General features: G+C 37.3%; 2 protein-coding genes across 2 annotated transcripts in view; one reads left to right on the top strand and one right to left on the bottom strand.

Annotated features, from left to right (window-relative positions):
* LOC110019005 (receptor-like serine/threonine-protein kinase ALE2) overlaps nucleotides 1–19883 on the bottom strand; it is an 89671-nt gene that overhangs the window by 36503 nt on the left and 33285 nt on the right. The gene's annotated exons all lie outside the window — the stretch shown is intronic.
* Nucleotides 7924–19883, top strand: part of LOC110019004 (nucleolin-like) — a 21486-nt gene continuing 9526 nt past the window's right edge. Inside the window, exons 1-9 of the mRNA XM_020716521.1 lie at nucleotides 7924–8420; nucleotides 9531–9928; nucleotides 10049–10138; nucleotides 10299–10538; nucleotides 11323–11544; nucleotides 11620–11938; nucleotides 12015–12193; nucleotides 12291–12358; nucleotides 12442–12491. Of these exons, the coding sequence (XP_020572180.1) occupies nucleotides 8060–8420; nucleotides 9531–9928; nucleotides 10049–10138; nucleotides 10299–10538; nucleotides 11323–11544; nucleotides 11620–11938; nucleotides 12015–12193; nucleotides 12291–12358; nucleotides 12442–12491 (1927 nt within the window). The 5' untranslated portion in view covers nucleotides 7924–8059. The remainder of the gene's footprint in view (nucleotides 8421–9530; nucleotides 9929–10048; nucleotides 10139–10298; nucleotides 10539–11322; nucleotides 11545–11619; nucleotides 11939–12014; nucleotides 12194–12290; nucleotides 12359–12441; nucleotides 12492–19883) is intronic.

A 19883-nucleotide genomic window follows, 5' to 3' on the forward strand; every position in this document is an offset into this window, starting at 1 on the left:
CATATATATACTATCTTGCAGATTTATGCATCACTTAAAGAAGAAAGTAAGAAAATAAAGCAAATTTAGAAATCATCAAAGACCACTAATAGTGTATAACCATCCAAGAAAGGTGTTACATAAGCATGGACCATGTAAATGCTGAAGGATAGAACATGAGGTTGCACGGATCTATCATCTATGTGCTTCTGAACTACGTTAAGGTGAAGATATACAAAAAGTAAGGCAATAATATATTTCTAGCTCTACAACAATAAGTACATTGTATGATTCATTTTTTTCTTGCTCTATGTAGGAAATTCAACATCAATAAGATGGCAGATCATCTTATTTTTGACAAATTCAAAAATTTGATGTATTGCAAAAAAATAGGTTTGTAAATTGGCCATGTGCTGAGATAGACAGCTTAATTTAATACAAATATTTTTTCCATCTTATGTATAGTGAATTAATTTTTTATAGGGACAGCAAAAGTTTGACATTGATCACAATATACTATAATTAACTGGTGATCCAACATGTGATGTTAGGACTTATGTAGATCTTACTAAATAGATTCAAATTTCACTCACAATATTATGGAATGATAATACCAAGATGAACAAAAGATTTTAGTAAAAGAAAGTAAGTGTGAAAACCAAAAAAGCTTACTTCTACAAAATGTTACAAGAAAAATTTGAGGTCGATTATGTTGTGAATAGTGTGGCGTTATGGTAATGTGATTGGTTCAATAGCTCTAAAAGATTATGAAATGTTAATCATCATGGTGATTATTATGGAATGTTAATCGTCGGTAATGAGGCCGTCGAGATGATACCAACGAAGGCAAAAAGAGAGACGGGACTCAAAAGGGGTAGTTAAAGGAAAAGAGGAGTAATCCCTAGAAGGTAGAGGTAGTCTGGTCGAGGTATCACGGACCTGTCATCTCAAGCCACTAGAATCCTATGTTTACTTGGTCGCGGCCCAACACATCCAGAGATTCCCGGTCAGTAATCCATGAATTGCGTCGTTCGCAGGATCTTCGGTAGCCCTAAGGTCAAAGGAACGAAACTCTATCATATGACTATCAGGTAGAGCTCCAAGACGTGGAACTTATATGAGCCGAAATATCAAGAATGTCATTAGAATAAGGAGGAAGGAGAGGCTCAACTACAAAGCTAGAAACACTTCCAACAAAAAGATTTAAACTCCATTTAAGTCATTGAGTCTTCTAACGATCTAAGCGCACTAGAAAACCACAAAAGTAGAAATTTATGATGGGTCAGTCGAGTTAGAGAAGTTCGAGAACTTCTCTTCGGAACATGCAAATAATACAATTATCTAGAGTTGTCCTTAGATACTGTAAAGATCTTATTAATTATGATTTGGGTGAGGGTCATGTTATGCAACCCATTTAAAATCCAGTCTGAAGGTCATGTAATAAAATAAAAACAGGTTTTTGAAAGTCCTGACAATTTTAACCCTAAAATTTTGATTATCTCAATCTTTTATTATTGTAATTTTGAGATGAAAATTTATAATTTTAAGATCCTTAATGAGCTTACATTATAATTTTCGTAGCATCCCAGATCAACCAGAAATAAACAAGAGAACAATTCAAGCATGAAAACATGTAAGAAAGACAATAAACAAACCAAAAATAATGAAAGACCGGTGTCGTTGGGCCGACAACATATCAAAAAAAAAAAGGCGGTCAAGCTCCACATAAGTATATGTATGGTCCTAATTTTATGCATCAATAAGATCTAAAACTAAGGTATGAGACACAAGCAAACAACTTTTGATCTCCTTCACATGGTTCCGCTCGACTGGTGTCTCGGAACCATTGCTCGTACCTTATTTCTAATACAGGACTCTCCTATGACTTTAAAAATTACAGAAGAGTAAAATGACTCGACTTGCATGAAGACAACGTTAGCAGGAAAGTCAACAAGCATACAACACATATGAGTCATGTCTGACAGGAGGAGCTAAGCAGCGCTTCCAGAAAAGAAAGTTAGTCATAATCATTACATTGGTCCTCCCTGTTGCACGTGAGATGTGTATTTAGGTATGACTTCCTACAAGAAGGCCAATCTAATATAATGTCATACATATCAAAACAGTAAGCATGCGAGCACACCAAAGGCATCAAAAGTGGTGTTTAGCTAGGGCAACAAAACCAGCAGAGAACTATAGCTAAAACATAAGAAAAAACTATCTAACATCCTAGTCATTAGTCTAGCACACCATCTAACGTAGTGCCCTAATACATCATAAAAATGAGTTCAGGGATATGTCAATGAACTTGCGTATGTTTTGAATGGGCGCCGTCTTCTAATGATCCTAAGAGGTGCCACAATATGCAAGTTTTGCAAAAGTTTTTGAAAAATTTGACCTCAAGTAAAGCTTAAAGTAGGGATGCAAATAGTTTCAAAAATAGATTTTTAAAAACATGATGCATAAAATAATAAAGATGTAGAATTTTATACTTTAAAAAAGGTCCTAAGAAAAGAAAAGCCTAAGTGGTACTCTCATTAGACCCCTTGGAACCTTAACACAAAATACATGTGTCAATCACGGTGCAATAGCCAGTATTACCCACCAAGACATCATCGCAGGCAATCCTAGCTGTCGCGTAGTGACTAACTAAGAGTCACTCAGCTAACAAGCCTGCTTTGCTATCGAGATGATCGAGGATGCACATGCAGATGCAAAATAGTTCAGTGTGCAGCGAACACCTCATAAAAGCTGAAGCGATCACAAGATAGCCAGTATTCATCACAAGTATAAGGTGGCTTATACTAGCAACAAATATGTTGGAGGTGCAAGGATGCACATGCAAGACACATAGTACAAGAGGTATTGTGCCCAGTTTCCTAAGGTATAGGACGTCGTTAGGGAGAATTGCACCTTGCCTTAATAACGATCAACCACACATGCAAATGACAAGCATATACAGGGTATAGTGCACAATGCAAGCAAGCAAACAGACACATACCTTATGCGAAGGAATGTGCTCTTAGCATTGTAAGGTGTCATCACAAGATAGCAAACATTCATCACTAATATACAGTGGTGTATATCAATGACGAATGTGTTGATAGTGTGGTAGTGTGCATGTGAAACATACAACACAAGTGAAGATGAGTGTGTCGTTAAGGTGGTGACCCGGAGGGTGGGTGTGTCGTGGAGTCAGTGACCCAAAAAGTGGGTGTGTCGTGGAACTCAAATGGGTGGGTGTGTAGCGGGGGCAATGACCCAGATGGTGGGCGTGACGGAGAGGCAGTGACAAGAAGGGTGGGTTTGTCGGAGAGGCAGTGACACAAAGGGTGGGTGTGTCGAGGAGGCAATGATCTAGAGATTGAATCAAATAGACAGAACACACGATCAATTTGAACAGGTCAGTGCGACCAATCAGACGAATCAACGGAAGATTTTTTGCCGCATTGATCGAGTCGATGGGGTTGATCAGGCGAGCCGACTGAACACATTGATCAATCCTATATGCCTGATTCGATCAGGCTGGTGCAGCCGATTGAACAAATGGACAAAAGATTGTTGGTCGAATCAATCGGGTCAATAGATCGAGCCACCGGAACACATCAATTGATCCATTCGGGCCGGTGCGGATGATTGGACGTGTTGACAGAAGATTTTTTGTCGTATCAATCTAGTCGATTAGGCCGATTGGGCGAGCCGATAGAACACATGGCAAAATCGATAATTTTATGCATATTTAAAAAAATCTATGCAAGGCAAGCAAAACAATGCAAATGCAAACAACATGTATATTAAAAATGAGATTTGATCGTCGCTGACTACAAAACCGACTCACCCTAACGATCTCACCGGTCACCCTAAGGGTTATCGACGGAAGAAATTTCATGGGGAAAATCATGGGACTTTCTATTCTCTATGCCTAAACAACGGATTTCACTCCCCTCCGTCGTGCGAAAGAATTCACCGGCCCAAACGCGGGGTTATGACGACCCCGGGCATTGGGAATTTGTGCTAGAAAGAAAAAAAAAGGCAAGTTCTGCTCATAAAAATCGCAGGGGGATTGCAAAAGCTCGTAACATATGCGGCTTCTTTTAGGAAATAAACAACCAATTAATAGTCAAGTGACCATAAAGTTGGTCAATCAAAAGGCGTATGACTGATCGTTATCGTTCGGCCAATCAGACTGTCCGATAACGAGCTATCGATTGAGTCAGACGATACCGAGTGGCCAATCATACTCGCCTCGTGTGGGTGACCAAACCCACACCACCTGGCAAAATCATTCCTAGAGCCGGCTAAGAAATAAAATGCAAAGGGTTTTAGGGATTTCACCAATGTGAAGGTTGTGGACATCCTACGTTTATGTCCCAAATGAAGCTCTCCTAACAGTATAAGAGAAGCCTACCTAAGTCATTCCCCAAAGTAATGAAGAAGCTCTCCGTTAGAAGGAGAATCTGCTGAGATTCCAAAGAAGTTCCAATCTTTCGATGTCCGGACCGTGCGCCGATGTATCTCTCAATACATGCATGAAACGAGTGAAAGAGCGAGTGAGGTATAGAAACACTTACCTTTGTGAGAGGGGTTGTTAATGGCTGTTTGCGCCGCAACGTGGTGGACGCCCCGCGACAGCTTGGAGCTCCAGTGAGGCTACACCACACCCCCGCCGGCATCCCGATGGCGCCGCCGCCATTGCTAGTGGTCGAAGACCGCCGACCTTCCTTTTTGCCGAAGTACCCCTCGTGTCGGATGTCCCTATTTCACGTCAAAGGGTGATGTGTCACGGCTCTACTTTTACTTGCAGCTGTTGACCCGGGACGTCGGCAACTCCGTCAGCTTGCTCTCCCTTTCGGTCAGAGCCCCTCGCCGCTGGCGATCACAGTTCCAACCCTCGATGTTTCCTCCCCTTTTGGTATTTCGTACGACTGGCACCTCTCTTGTGGCCGGCGAACTGGCCGTCGGTGTTGAGGAGACCATTGGCAAGAGCGGGTGCGAGCAGGGCGAGCACCGTGAGCGTGAAGGAGAAGGAGGCGGGTTCGGCTGCTTAGTGGGGTGGCCAGCGGCAAGGCGAGTCGGAGCAGCGACGGGAGAGGAGAGTGACGCACTCGAGAAAATCAAAATGGGGTAGGGCCCGCGAGTCAAAGCCGCGAAAGAGAGCGGGGTGCTTGTTTTCAATGTGTTTTTTTAGTTATATATACGTATATATAATGAAACCCGACTGATACTACATAAATTCGTCTTTCAAACGCACTCACAGAATTTGTTTTGTCATCTAAGATCGTAGGGACAAATTTATTACAAACGAGTTAATTTAAGTTTGTTTTGTGTGTGATGTGGTGAGTGGGGTCGTTGGTCTAATTGAAATCAACCAATAAATAAAACGTCGACCAGCCTTTGCCTAATCGATAGCCAGAGTCCAGCATCCAACAAGCATACATCTATCAATAGAATCTCCAACAGAAAGTCTATTAGTTGGTCTCTGTCAGAAAAAAAATGACAACCAACCTACGCTTGGGCGAAAGCCAAAGGCTAGCAATTTTTTTAGGGCTTTTGGGCGGGCTTGATGGTCTGTACAATGGACTATAAATACCACAGACTCGTAGCGAACTTGTAGGCAGATCCCAATCTCCTACTACGCGAACCTCGCGGGTGAGAGAAATAAAGGAGTTGCTCCATGACTTGATTTGATGTCTCAGAGATTTGATCCAGGAACCTCTCCTTGGAATCTGGAAAATTTATTCTCATGGATGAAACTACCCCCACAATGTTTGTCAAGCAAAAAGAAACAAAGATCATAAAGAGAGAAAGTTCAAAGAAAATTACAACGACATCGATGCACCTAATAATACAACAACCGAACCATCGAGCTTACAAGAACAGATGAAGTAATGCCAAATTGCCATCTATAACAATTGAAACATGGATTAATGCTAAGCAGGTCTAAAAAGACAAACAGTGACGCTACGATTGAAGGGAAGCTAGTCACTAGAAGTATAAGCAGAACCCTTGAGAGGGAGAGAACACACTGCTCAAAGCAGGTCCACAGATCTGCGGATTCGATGAGACCCGCAAAATAGGCAAATACAAGTCCTACATGGAATGAGGGAGAATTTTCCTTGCATGGGTTGCAGATCTTGCAAATGAATCCACAAAAAGTAAGTAAAACTCCCATGGTGAAGAGAAAGCCTCAACACCAACGGAGTCATCGACCTTTCAAATACGCTGGGATCTGCAAGACACGCAAGCAAAACTCTTGTGGTGAATAGAGAACCTCTTTCCCCAGTGGAGTTGCTAACTTGTTTTCGTTCCCATTTTTTTATTTTTTGGAGTCTCCAGTTTGTTCATCGTCTTGTAATTCCTTTTCTTGAATAAGTCTCTCACCCGGATCATAAGAATGATATGGAGAAGAAATGTACCGGAGAAGCAGAGGCATACAATGAAGAAGAAAAAAAATGAGAAGGAGAACATGGAGTGTCTGCATGCGACAAACTTTGCATTGATATGTCAAGTATGCCCACTCAAACAAGATCATATGGAGGCACATTGGACCAATATCAGCGAAAAGGATGCCTACATAAATTACCCATAACCGGAGTTTCAAGTATGTTTGTTTATTCAGGGGTGCATAGTACTCTCAAGAGGTCGTATCACATTTAGTTAATTACATCTTGGGGGTTGCCCAATAATACTTTTAATCAAAATGAGTTTGGCTTACATTAGTAGTGGTAACTAGCACAGGGCTATCAAATGACAATTATTTCACAAGGGGATGCCTCGATGCTTACAACGCTCCAATTAAACCGCGGGGCAGATAGTGAGTCTTTCGCAGTCCTCACATGGGTATTGGACTCCTCGCCTTATGGGGCTTGCAAAATAACTGATCATTTCGACTAAGAATGCCGATACATTAAAGCACATTCAGGTTGTAACCTCTCAGGATAAATCGTTGTATCCCAAATGAGTGGTAACTAATTGGTAATCAAACTATTGAGATTATACCAATGAAAGCAAAAGAAATGATAGGGCTCAACAAGGGTACTCAAAGGAATGGAGAAGTAATCCCTAACAAGTAAAGGTAGCCAAGTTGGGGCATCACAAACCTGTCATCCCAAGTCACTAAGATCCTAAGTCTATTTAGTTGTGAAGGTAGTCGTCCTAACACGTCTGGAGATCCCCCGTCAACAATCCGTGAATTGCGTCATCCGCGGGGACTTCCAGAGTCCTGAGGTCAAGGGAAATAAACTCTAACCTATAACTATTAGGTAGAGCTCAAATAGATGAGACTTATACTCGCAGAAGTGGCGAGGGTGCCACTGGAAAGAAAGAGGAAGAGATGTTCAACTATAAAATTGAAACCACTCATGAAAAAAGACTTACACCCCGTTTTTGTTGGGGAGTTTTCTAACAACCTAAACACGCTAGACCAGCACCGAATGCAACCACACCATTGCGACCGCACGAAGACCCATCCGAATTATCGTTCGGACACACAGTCGCCTCACTTAATAATTTCTCTTAAAGAGTGAATAAAAATAAAAGATTTATGATCCTTTGTTTGCTAGTTTATATAAACAAATGATGTGATCCCTGTATTTTCTACAAGAGAATTTAAAATTTTTTGAAAGTGACGATATTTATTTTGAAAGGTTAAATAAGCTTTATGTATTTTATAAATAAATTTAATATTTTAATTTGAGATTTATAAATATAAAAAGTTTGAGCTGTTTTGAGCTAAATACCCTATTTAACTTTGGGACATTTACATATATACCACCCAATTCCTATGTATTTACATATGTATAACACCTAAATTATATTTTTTACATTTATACCATCTAAATCTTCCATAAAACAATTCATAAACGCATCTATCATGTATAACGGAGGCTGACGAGTGTAAAGATTGAGGTATAGGCACCATATATGTAAATACATAAGAATTGAGGGTGTGAAGTCTACTTGCTTGTTTCCACCGGCACCGAGCTCGCTCACAAACCTCTCTCGAACCTGTACATCTAATCCCCATTTTCCATTCCTGAACCCTAACTGCGCAGCCTCCCGCAGTGACTATCGGTATAACATGCCGCCCGCCAGGAAATCTCTGGCCAGCAAGCCATCTGCGAAGTCCAAGGACTCAGCATCGGCATCGGAGTCTTCACCAGTGAACGCTTCAACCTCATTCGCCGACGTGAAGACACCGGAGACAGAGGCCCATTCCACCCTTCGAGATAACGATTCGTCAGAAGCTGATGCTGTCAACGCAGTTGCTCCAGCCGATGGAAAGACCACCGAGTCCCCCGCCATGTTCGAGGAACCAGCTGACCCGGCAGGCAAGGATTCAATTAACCAATTGGAATCCGAAGAGCCTTCGGGGAATGAAGATGTTGAGTTTGAGGATGAGGAGGCAAACGATGCGGTGGCAAAGATGGAAGCGGATGAAGGTAAATCACCACCTGAAATGATGGTTGCGCGCTGACAGCAGTTTTCAGGTTTTTTTTAGAAAGGAATAAAATGCTATTTCTTCCTGGACGGGATGGGATATAGCGATAACATTGCTAATTTTGCTTGTTAGATTTTACGTATGTTGCTATCTTATGCAATTTTATACCATCTTCGTCCTACAGTTAGGTATGCATATATGAGTCAATATATGGAGCTTGTCTATCGTTGTTTAACTTGGTACATTCAGTCCATTCCTCGTACCAAATGTATTGCCGAAAAGATTGAAAGAGAAACACTTTGGAAAAATGGATATACCTAGACGGGAAAGCAGAACAGGGGAGCGAAGTAGTGGTGATGTTTGGCTGTCAAGATTGGTGCAGATTAACGCTTACAAATATTTAGCCTTTTAGTTGAAGCTAGAAAGAAAGAATGAAACCTTAAAAATTGATTTATCTTGCTAAGATAAAGAACATGGTTAGTTTTATTTAGAACTTTTTAATGTACGTTTTTCAACAGATCTAGGCTTTTGCTTAAGCTGCATGGCATACAATACATGTAGTGAGTTTCTCAGAGCTTATGCGGTGATGCCATCATCAAGCCTTTTGGAAGGCTTCATCAACTGTGATTTTTATGTCAGCAGTCTGTAGTAATTCTGAGTTTAGTAACTATTTTGTGGTCTGCTTATCCATCTGAAATCCATATATGTGGTCCTTTGAGATGTCATAAAATTTACGTGAATGAAAGTACTTTCTTCCTCTGCTTCATTATTCTGTTTAAGTATTGTATATTACTTGGTTATGGATTTTATAGTGATATAGTTAACTTAGGGGACTTAATGTACTTTATGAAGTATATTTGCACCGATCTGAAATGTACCTCTGATTTTTATTTTTCATGGTAACTCTATATAGAGAGATGTATATTGTTCCATGAATTTGTGATATCTAGTTGAATTTCACATAAGTAATGATGAATTGCATGTAAATTAAACTTTCCTTTGAAGTTTTGGTGGATTTTGGTTCCCAAATTCTGACATTTTACTTTGGCTCCCATCAATCGACTGCATATACTTGAAATGTATGAACTTCTAAAGATTTCAGCCTGATCAGGTGTTGAAAAGACCTTTCACAAAGTTAACACCATAGATGAGGTTGAATATGAGGCCACCGGCTCAGATGATGCTGAAGGTGTTGATGGCGATGATGATAACTCCAGTGATGCTGATGTTGACAATGATGAGAACGAGGAGAATGATCAAACTCTGGATACGCAGGCTGCTTTGGCTGAGGGGAAGAAGCAAAAGGAATCCGAGATATTTGTTGGCGGACTGGATAAAGAAGCAGTTGAGGATGATTTGATTAAATTTTTTGGTGTTTTTGGAGATGTCCAGTCTGCAAGAATAGTTAGGAATCCAAAAACAAAAAGAAGCAAGGGGTTTGCATTTATTCGCTTTGCCAATTGTGAACATACAATGAAGGCCCTTGCCGACCTGAAAGATGGAACAGAGGTGGTTTAGGCTAAAGCTTTTTAGTTTCCATTCATCATTCATCAAGCTATTTCTGTGACAGCATTTTGTTATATATTCTGGTCAGATAAGTGACAGCTTTTTGTTATATATTCTGGTCAGATAAAAGGAAAACATGTTCGTATACAAGCTAGTCAGGATAATAACACACTTTATTTGGGGAACATCTCTAAAACATGGACCAAGGATAACGTATGATACTCCTTTTTCTGTAGATTTATGTTATTTTTGTTTAAACCAGTATTAAATAGTTATCACAAATACCATATATTTTAATACGGTTAGCATCAACGTGATATACTTTACTGTATCATCAATAGTACTTGTTTACTTTAGAATTTTGTGCTTCTAGGTGATCGAAAGGTTAAAAAGCTTAGGAGTTGAAGATTTTAATAACATGATTTTACCCAGCGATCCCAAAAATGAAGAGAAGATCAAGGGTTTTGCTTTCTTGGAGTTTAGTTCTCATTCTGATGCAATTTTAGCATTTCAACGCTTAAGAAAACCAGATGCAGATTTTGGTCGAGACACAATGGCAAAAGTTGCCTTTGCGCATACTTCACTGCATCCCAACGAAGATGATATAATGCGGGTAAATTATTTTTCTCATTCATTTGTTACAGTTTATTGTAAATTATGTTTTCTCCATTTCATTTTCCTCTTAGATTTTCTTGTGATTTCTTTTAAATTGTAGAATTTCTGCACTTATTTTTAGCCCCTCCCTACTTTGTAGAGTAGATAGTGAAGCACTGACTGATTCATGTAGGGATTCTCTATTGCAATAAAAAAGAAGTTCAGAATTATATTTTCTTTTAGTCATCTAAATGGTAGATAATCAATTAAATCTACTGGATTTTTCAGTTTGCTTTGCTTCTTACCTCATTCAAAGAGGAAACTTTGGTTTCAACTTGCTGCTTGTCAACGAAGGCATGTTTTATTTGTGAGGGGGTATCTGTTTCTGAGACCAACTACTTTTGCTGTGCAGCAGTTGTAATACTTAGTAGTTGCTTTTTGTAAAAGCTATTGCTATACTATGTACTTGGGTTTTTTATTTTATTTCCCTCTCTTCAATTTTTTTTGTAAGGTGGTCTCTGTAGCTGAGACCAACTGCTTTTTCTTGGTGTAATACAGCTGTTAAAATACTTTGTTTCTTTTTGTACAAGCGGTTGCTAAACTATATACCGTGGGTTGTTTATTTTATTTTCTTCTCTTCAACTTCCTTGTTAATGTGGTGATTTAAAGTTTTAGACAGTGGACTTTTAGCAAAAAATGATAATGCAAATGAAATACTGAGGATTGAAGCAGAGTTGTCAAATCAGTGTTTTATTTCAATATTTAAGTGTCAATTTTGATCACTTTAATTTACGAACATTCAGGTTAAGACTGTGCATTTTGATGGCATTCCTACATCCTGGGATGAGGAGAAAGTCAAAGAAATTTGTAAAGACTATGGTCAAATCGAAAGAGTTCTGCTTTCTCGAAATTTGAATTCAAGAAAAAGGAAAAATTTTGGATTTGTTGAATTCTCATCTCATGAAAGTGCATTGGCTTGTGTGGAAGGGATAAACAAAGCTCAAATTGTTGTTGGTGATGAGAAGGTAGAGTTTATTTAATTCTACATGGTTTTCATCTCAATAATAAGCATGTTTAAATCTGCTCCACTTTGGTTTAAGGTTGTTGCTAATCTTGCTCGATCTAAGAGCAAGGGCCGTTCGAAAGGTGGTTTTAAGAAAAAAAATGTTGAAACCATTCATGAAGCTGGTGGAAGTGGGAAGAAGAGAAAAGCTTCAGAGGTTTTCCTCAAGGACAAAAGGCATAACACAAAAATTTCCAAAGTAAGCACTCCGTTTACTTCCCAGAAGAGAGATTATAAGGGTAAGAGTGGCCTGCAAGCGTCAATGTCTCTCAAAAGGAGTAGAAATAGTAGAAAAGCCACGGATGCTAATGATAGTGGCCGTTCTTCAAGAAAGATGCACCAAAATAATAGTTACGGTATGTATACCTTTTGTTTTTAAACTAAGTTAGGTTTTTGCCGATGTCAAACATTTTTTTTCTCTAATGCACACAGGCAAGGCACGTGATCAATATTCTGATTATGTTGGCAACCATAAGAGATCTTACTCTGCAAGTCGAGAAGCAGACTCTTGTGCACGTACTAATTATGCTGGTTATGCAGCACCTTCAACTAATTATGCTGGTTATGCATATGCTAGAACTTCTGAGCCTCAGCTTCACCCCTCTGATCTAGTGAGAAGCATCTACTATTATTTTACTCCCTTTCTTATTAAGTGCATTTGCACTTGCGTTATATGTATATTTCCTAATGCGGTTACGTGTGTTTCAGGTACCTCATGCTGGATATATTCCTGCACATAAGCAAGGCACAAGTTCTTATTTGTACGATCGAAGAAGGTTTGTTTTGAAACTCTTGATACAACAATGAAGCTTTTAAGCCACTCTAATATGCTAATTTCGACTTTCTCATTGTTTGTTAGACCGGAAACTTACAACAGTGAACCGCCAAGCAATTTTGGATCGGATAGAGGTATAAGATTGCCTTCATCACCTAATCCTTTATTTTTTATGTAGGGTGCCAAAGGAACCTTATAGAATTTTCCATTTTTTTAGTACCACATTATTGAATATTTAGTATATTTATCAACTAGAGTTTGATAACCGTAACAATGTAGCATAACTACATGTTTTTCCAAATAGTGTATAGTGAAAAGAAACGTTCTTTTTTGTTGCTCTCAAACAACCGAAGTGCCTCACATCCCCCATCCGTGTAGAGAGGGATTTATGATGATAATGATGTTATATTAATAGAAGTAGATGGATGGAGAGAAGGGATGCGTAGGTAAGATTTGATACATTAGATGTGAACATGTGGGAGTGTTTTTGTGCACTAAGACTTTTAGACTTGCAAGCCTACTATTTTTATAGGACATATAAATCATTATTATCGCTAACTATGTTTCTATTTGCTATTAGCTTTATGAGTCTTTTTTTTATTTTAAATTCTGGGTGCTACTGGAGTATCCATTGTTTAAAATTGTGCAATCTAAGGTATGTCTAAATGTAATTCCGAAGAAAAACACTTTGCGTACACCTCGAGAAGCTAAGGCAAGGCATAGCCCTCACATTGGTTGAGGTTTGCCACAAGACGCAACTTGTTTCAATTCCGCTGAGGCATGTGTTTCTCGCGCTTAGATTTTTTCCCATTTATTTGACGGTTCAAATACGAACAGAAGTCGTCTCTCCAATCAAGCTCCCTAGCATCACTACTTGTTGCTTCTGTCGCTTGCAACTCCACTGCCGCTTGCGTAGCCACTGTTATCGATGTTGCCATTGTTGCTTCTGCTTCCATTATAGCAGTTTCTACTTCTTCTTCCATAGCTACTTGTTCCTCCTGTTGCAGCCACCACTGTCTACTACTCCTATTGCAAACATTGTTGTTTGTCGCTCCCACTATTGTCGGCACTAGCCGTTCCTCTTGCTGCTGTCGTCGCTAACTACTCCTACTGCTGCCGCTAGTTGCTCTTGCTGCCTCCACGGTCACCTATTGCTCAAGCTTATGAATATCTATTATGTTTTCATTTAAATTTATGGATCTTATTGTGTTAGTTGGAGAATAGGAATGAGAGAAATCTATTATGCTAAACTCATCTTATGTTTTAGTTTAATATTTTGTATTATTTTCATTTCATATTTTACATTAGTTTGATGGCTTGACAAGTTGATTTAAATTTTTTTTTTAATTTTTTAGAAGGTGTTACATGATATTTTGCGGCTTATGCAATTTTGGTTTTTAATGTAAGTAGGGGTGTAAACGAACCGAACATGAACGACGTTTGTGTTCGGTTCGTTTGAAATTTAGTTATTTGAAATAAGCTCATGTTCAAAATTGTTCGTGAAGTCACTGTTTGTGTTCGTTTCTTAACAAACGAGCCGAACACGAGCTGTTCGTGGACAATATTATATAAATATAATATATATATATTAGTATATTACTAATATAATATATTAATATATTATTATTATTAATTTATTACATATCATAATTAATAAAATTTAATTTTTTAAAATATCATAAATTTTTTTATATATAGTTATTTTAAATTATTTTATATTTCGAACAATAACTATTTGAACACGAACGAATGTATCACTATTCGTGTTTGGTTCGTTTAACTAACCGAACGAAAAATAACCGAACGATTTATTCACGTTCGTCTCATTTACTTATCGAATGAATCGAACACGATTCATTTATGAACCGAACATGAACTGTTCGCGAACACCAAGCTTTTTTGACAACCCTAAATATAAGCACAATTTATCATTTTTACAATGCATTAGTATTATTATGTTATTCTTTATTCTAATATATTATTTTTCACCCTTTCTTTTTACTTACGCAATTTTCAATTCGTGAGGTTTGCGCCTAAGACCGCATTGTAGCTTTTGCCTAGCTTCACAAACAAAAAATGCATCAATACCCAATTTCAACAATTTTAAACATTGTTCGTACCTATTATTTGAAAGTCTTTTCAAACAAAATTTATCCATATTACACTTAGGTTTGTCCCCTTCCTTTATAATCCCCCTTCAACACTACTGTGATCTATCCATCTAATGAATGTATTTTCTACTTGTCAATGTTTGTGTCTAAATAATTTGTCTATTTATAAACTACTTCACTTCACATTCTTTTTAATACAATTACTTTTTAATTTAGTCTTCCTAGTTCTGCCACACATCCATTTCAACAACCTCAAACTCAAATACTTTCAACATTGATAGCTAAATTGTAGGTGACTTTATGATATCCTTCTATCATCAATCACTTACATCTCTGTGTTAATTGTCGTGTGTTCATTTAGAAGTTATATTGTTATCGTTTTGTGCTAAATTCACGGCGGTAGAGTAATCGATTTTGTCTTTGCGTTGCACGAGAATTCAAACACACTTAGATAAAAGAAAATAACCGGTAGCGACACCAAAAGTTTTTTACATGGAAAATCTGTAAAGAAAAAAAATCATGAGGTCTGACTTAATTGTAAAAATCTACTATAAGTTGATGATTACAAAGATCTCTTGTCCCACAGGTGGGAAAATATTACAAAATTTTTCGGATTACAACGTCAACTTTCGAATTAACTTGTTATAAGGAATGAACGATGATTAATGATGATCGACGACAACTGACAAGTGGGGGCCGACAATGTTCAGCGGAGAAGTGATGCTGGCCTTCAGTTACTTATCAAAACTTCAAGCTCTTCCTCAAACCTCAAGCTTTTCTTCTTCCTCGTGAGAGAGATGAATCTCTATTTATAGAGTTCCAGCTAAAATAAATGAGGGAATATGACCCACTTTAATTGGATATCTCAGAGGGCTTCCCTTGATCATATGATGTTTGATGGACATTTGAGTGTCTTAATGATGTCATAATTAAGCAATCCCGAGTTTGTTAGATTTTTCTCGCCGAGACACTCAATTCGACTACAAACTTGTCGGATTCAATATCCATTTCAGCTCCCAAATGTGTCCTGAAAACTTCAAATATAGTTTAATGGTTTGATCAACACTCGATTTGGTTCAGATTGGATCAAAGTTGGTATCAATGTCTGTCTCGTCGAACCGGTTAGTTTGACTTTAAGTTTGTTGATATCAGAGTTTTAGATGAATTTTTATCGAGGTTTGAATAGTTCTTGCTCAAAAGGTTGCCTTGAGATTTGTGCCGGATGATGGAGATTAGTTGGAGGCATACCGAATTTCCCCTTTTTTTTGGGCATGATAAACTTCAACAACAACAACAACAAAGCCTTAAATCCCACTACGTGGGGTCGACTACATGAATCCTTTTTCTCATCCTTTTTCTCCATTACATGAATCCTTTTTCTCCATTACGTCCTATTTAGTGTCATTTTTTCATTTATTTCTAATAAATTAAGATCATTTTTTACACAATAAGCTCAAGTCATCCTAGGTCTACGTCTGACTTTCTTAACATAAGTCGAGTCTAAAACATCTACTCTCCTAATCAGATCATCAGATGGTTGACACTTAATGTGACTAAACCATCTAAGACGATTTTCTCTAATTTTGTTATAATCATTTCGCATTTTGTCTCTTAGTGTAAAGCCACTGATCCACCTAGTCATTCTCATATCGGCAACACTTAACTTATTAAATCCCACTAAATGGGGTCGGCTACATGAATCCTTTTTTTCCATTACGTCCTATTTAGTGTCATATTTTCATTTATTTCTAATAAATGAAGATCATTTTTTATACAATAAACCCAAGTCATCCTAGGTCTACCTCTGCCTTTCTTAACATAAGTCGAATCTAAAACATCTACTCTCCTAATCAGATCATCAGATGGTTGACACTTAATGTGACTAAACCATCTAAGACGATTTTCTCTAATTTTGTTATAATCATTTCGCATTTTGTCTCTTAGTGTAAAGCCACTGATCCACCTAGTCATTCTCATATCGGCAACACTTAACTTATTAAATCCCACTAAATGGGGTCGGGTACATGAATCCTTTTTTTCCATTACGTCCTATTTAGTGTCATATTTTCATTTATTTCTAATAAATGAAGATCATTTTTTATACAATAAACCCAAGTCATCCTAGGTCTACCTCTGCCTTTCTTAACATAAGTCGAATCTAAAACATCTACTCTCCTAATCAGATCATCAGATGGTCGACACTTAATGTGACTAAACCATCTAAGACGATTTTCTCTAATTTTGTCCGTCACAGGAGCTACATGTCGGCCGTTTTATAACCTTCGTTGGTTTGAAAAAGTGATTTTGTGATTTTGTGATTTTGAAAATAATTTAAATATAAATATAACCTTTTTTTATTTTTTTAAATTTTTAAAAGTAACATTTTAATTTTAAAATAGGTGAGACCAAACGGGTCTCACATTTAAATAGTTTAGATAATTGAATACAATACTACAAGTAATACACTTATCCCGAAGAAATAAATATATCATTTGTAATAGGAATTCAATCACCTAGACTAAATAATTTGTGACATCCGTTTTGGTCTGCGAAATATTTTATAAAAAGGCCAACAAGTTCCCCTATCTAATATAAAAATTAGATAGGGTTTATTTTATCTGACTTCCAGGTTCTCTATAGAGGCAAGCCTCTATAGTTAACTACATCTTAAATGATCAAAATCACTTAAGAAAACTCTCGATTAAGATCAGGTGGTTTTGCCTTTAAGATTTCAAAGTTTAAGTTTTCACGATTTGACATGGAAAAATCAAATGGGAATGGCTAAAAATAAGAACAATTATTTAAGGAATCCAAAGAAAAGAAAAGTATGGAATATCACAGATCTGGGGAAAACCCCGGTGAACTCTCAATTATCCTACTGTTTGGCTTTATGTCTTTTGAAATGATTTAATTTAATATTTCGATCTTGTAAATCATTTGGGACTTAGGACTTATGTTTGCACAATATCGGACTGTGCAAATAGCCTAAAAAGACAAGAGGATTTACACCGTACCACACGGTAACCTCGGAATCCTAAAACGTTAGGACTTATAATTGTACAACTAATACGGTAACCTCGGAATCCTAAAACGTTAGGACTTATAATTGTACAACAGAGTTGTACAAAAAGCCTAAAAAGTGATCTTATGGGTTGTTATTTAAACTAAAGAAGGTGATATGTGATGTGAATGTGTTTTTGTTGCTGCAGATCCACCTTGAAGTTGTTCTTCGTCGTGCTGCCCACGATGTTTGCTCCAGACTTCTCGTAGTAGCACCTCTTGGTTCAGTTTTAGTTTTGAACATGCACCTAACCACTAGGTTATTCTATACTAAGACATAGTATATCAAAGTAACTAAACATGCAGCGTGAAAGAAAAATAATAATGTACTGTACAGTAAAAAGGAAAGACAGTATAACATGCTGAAAGAAGAGTATAACATGCTGTAAAGAGTAGTATAACAGGATATAAAAACAATATAACATGCTGGGAAAATAAAATACTATAATATAAATTAAACCTGTACACCTGGTAGGTTCATTGCTCCTTTAAGTTTAGCTATTATGGGCTGTGTAAAAGATGAAAGTACGACCTGAAAAAGGCTTAACAGAAACAGGTAAATCGTAGTAAAAAGACATACAAATAAAATGAAATACAATATCACATATAAAAATATCACATATAAAGATACAATATCACATATAAAGGACCAAAAATAAGAAATTTATATGTGATATTGGAACGTCCTCAATTGCCAGAAGGATTTGAGTGTAAGACAAACTCAAATCCCGGAGCATTGGGTTTCAGTTTTGGTCAAGTTAAGGTAAGAATTTCATTATTTGATCTAATTAAATCAGTCATGAATCACAATCTAGTGCACCATCGTGCCTAGTGTCCTAGTTATCTCATAAATTGGGGTCAGATGTCTGACATCTTAGGATTATTTGAAAATTAGGATGATAAACTATCTCTTAAGATGTGCTCCTAAGATCTAGGATGCCTACACTTTAGTTTGAACCTGGGATGTTCTGAAGTGTCTAATTTCAACTAAGTGTCTTTCAATTAACCCTCAAACCTCTTTAGATTAAGCTTAGCTCACCATCAAACTCCTAAAACCTAGGAGGGTAAACCTATAGTTTTGGCAAAAGGGTTGTGTGTTTCAAACCTAGTCAGAACAGTTGGATTTAAGTTTATTCAAAGCTTAAGGGACCTAAGTGCAAGTCTACTAATATCTCCAATCCATATCCCTAATTGTTAACTAAACTCTCACCTTCTTCCAACCCCCAACTATTCTTCGAATTTACAATTTTATCTTTCATATGCAAAAATGAACGGTAGATGGTTCACGATTCTATCCCCTTTCGTAAATTTTCTTTCCCTTTATCTTTCCCTCTTATTTCCCTTAAGACTGTGAATCATTTCTGAATATAATTAAATCGAAAATTTTCATTTTTAACTTGACCGTTAAAAAAAATAAAAAAAAATAAACAAAAACGAGACCGATTCATTTTTAAAGCCAAGCCAAATCAATGAAGCTTAAAATAAAATCATGATGTATCGGTCTAAACGATTAAATTCGTCAAAAAAGAAAATAATCGGATCAACCCCGAGAAGGATATCCTTTCCAAGTTGCAATTTTATAGATTTCCAAACCCCTTTATAAATCAAATTTGATATTAATCCCAAAATGAAGCTTCAAAAGTCTTAAATCAATCTTAGAAAGATATCATTTTCTCACTTTTTATCAACGCGTGACATTTTCATGAATTTTCGAACCTCTTTATAAATCAAATTTACATCAACCCTATATTTTCTCCGAATGAAATTGTACAACCCTTTTACATTTCATAAAAGAAGAGACACTAATTAATGAAAGAAGTAATTCCCTAGCCTTCTAGAAAAACATACCGATGTCAAAACGATTTAATTCCATCCTCCATCAAAAGTTTACAATGAAATATACATTCAATATCTCACAAAAGAAACCAAATGTATCTTTCGGGTAGGTCCAAAAAGAGAGTTCCACGGGTAAGGCAACAGAGAGTATAACCAAGCTCACGGGTAAGGACAACCCAAAGGCAATCTCCAAACAATAGACATCAAATGAGGCCACGGCCAAACAACAAACTAATGCCCTTCAAGCCAATGAAACAATTAAATCATTCTCCCCACAAGAACAAACCAAACTCAACAACAAAGGCTTCAAATCCAGCTCAAGGCCAAGGACAAACCCAAAGACAATTCTAAAGCAATAAACATCAAATGGGCCCAAGGCCAAGCATAGCAAAGGGAGCAAAACAGCCCCAAATCGAGCCCCCAAACAAGATTTAATTAAGCTCTAAACTAGCTCACGGCTAAGGCCTGGAAAAGGAGCAAAACAGCCACCCAATCCACCCCAAATTAACTCACAAACAA

The sequence above is a fragment of the Phalaenopsis equestris genome, unplaced genomic scaffold (assembly GCF_001263595.1).
Source record: "Phalaenopsis equestris unplaced genomic scaffold, ASM126359v1 Scaffold000038, whole genome shotgun sequence".
NCBI lineage: Eukaryota > Viridiplantae > Streptophyta > Magnoliopsida > Asparagales > Orchidaceae > Phalaenopsis > Phalaenopsis equestris.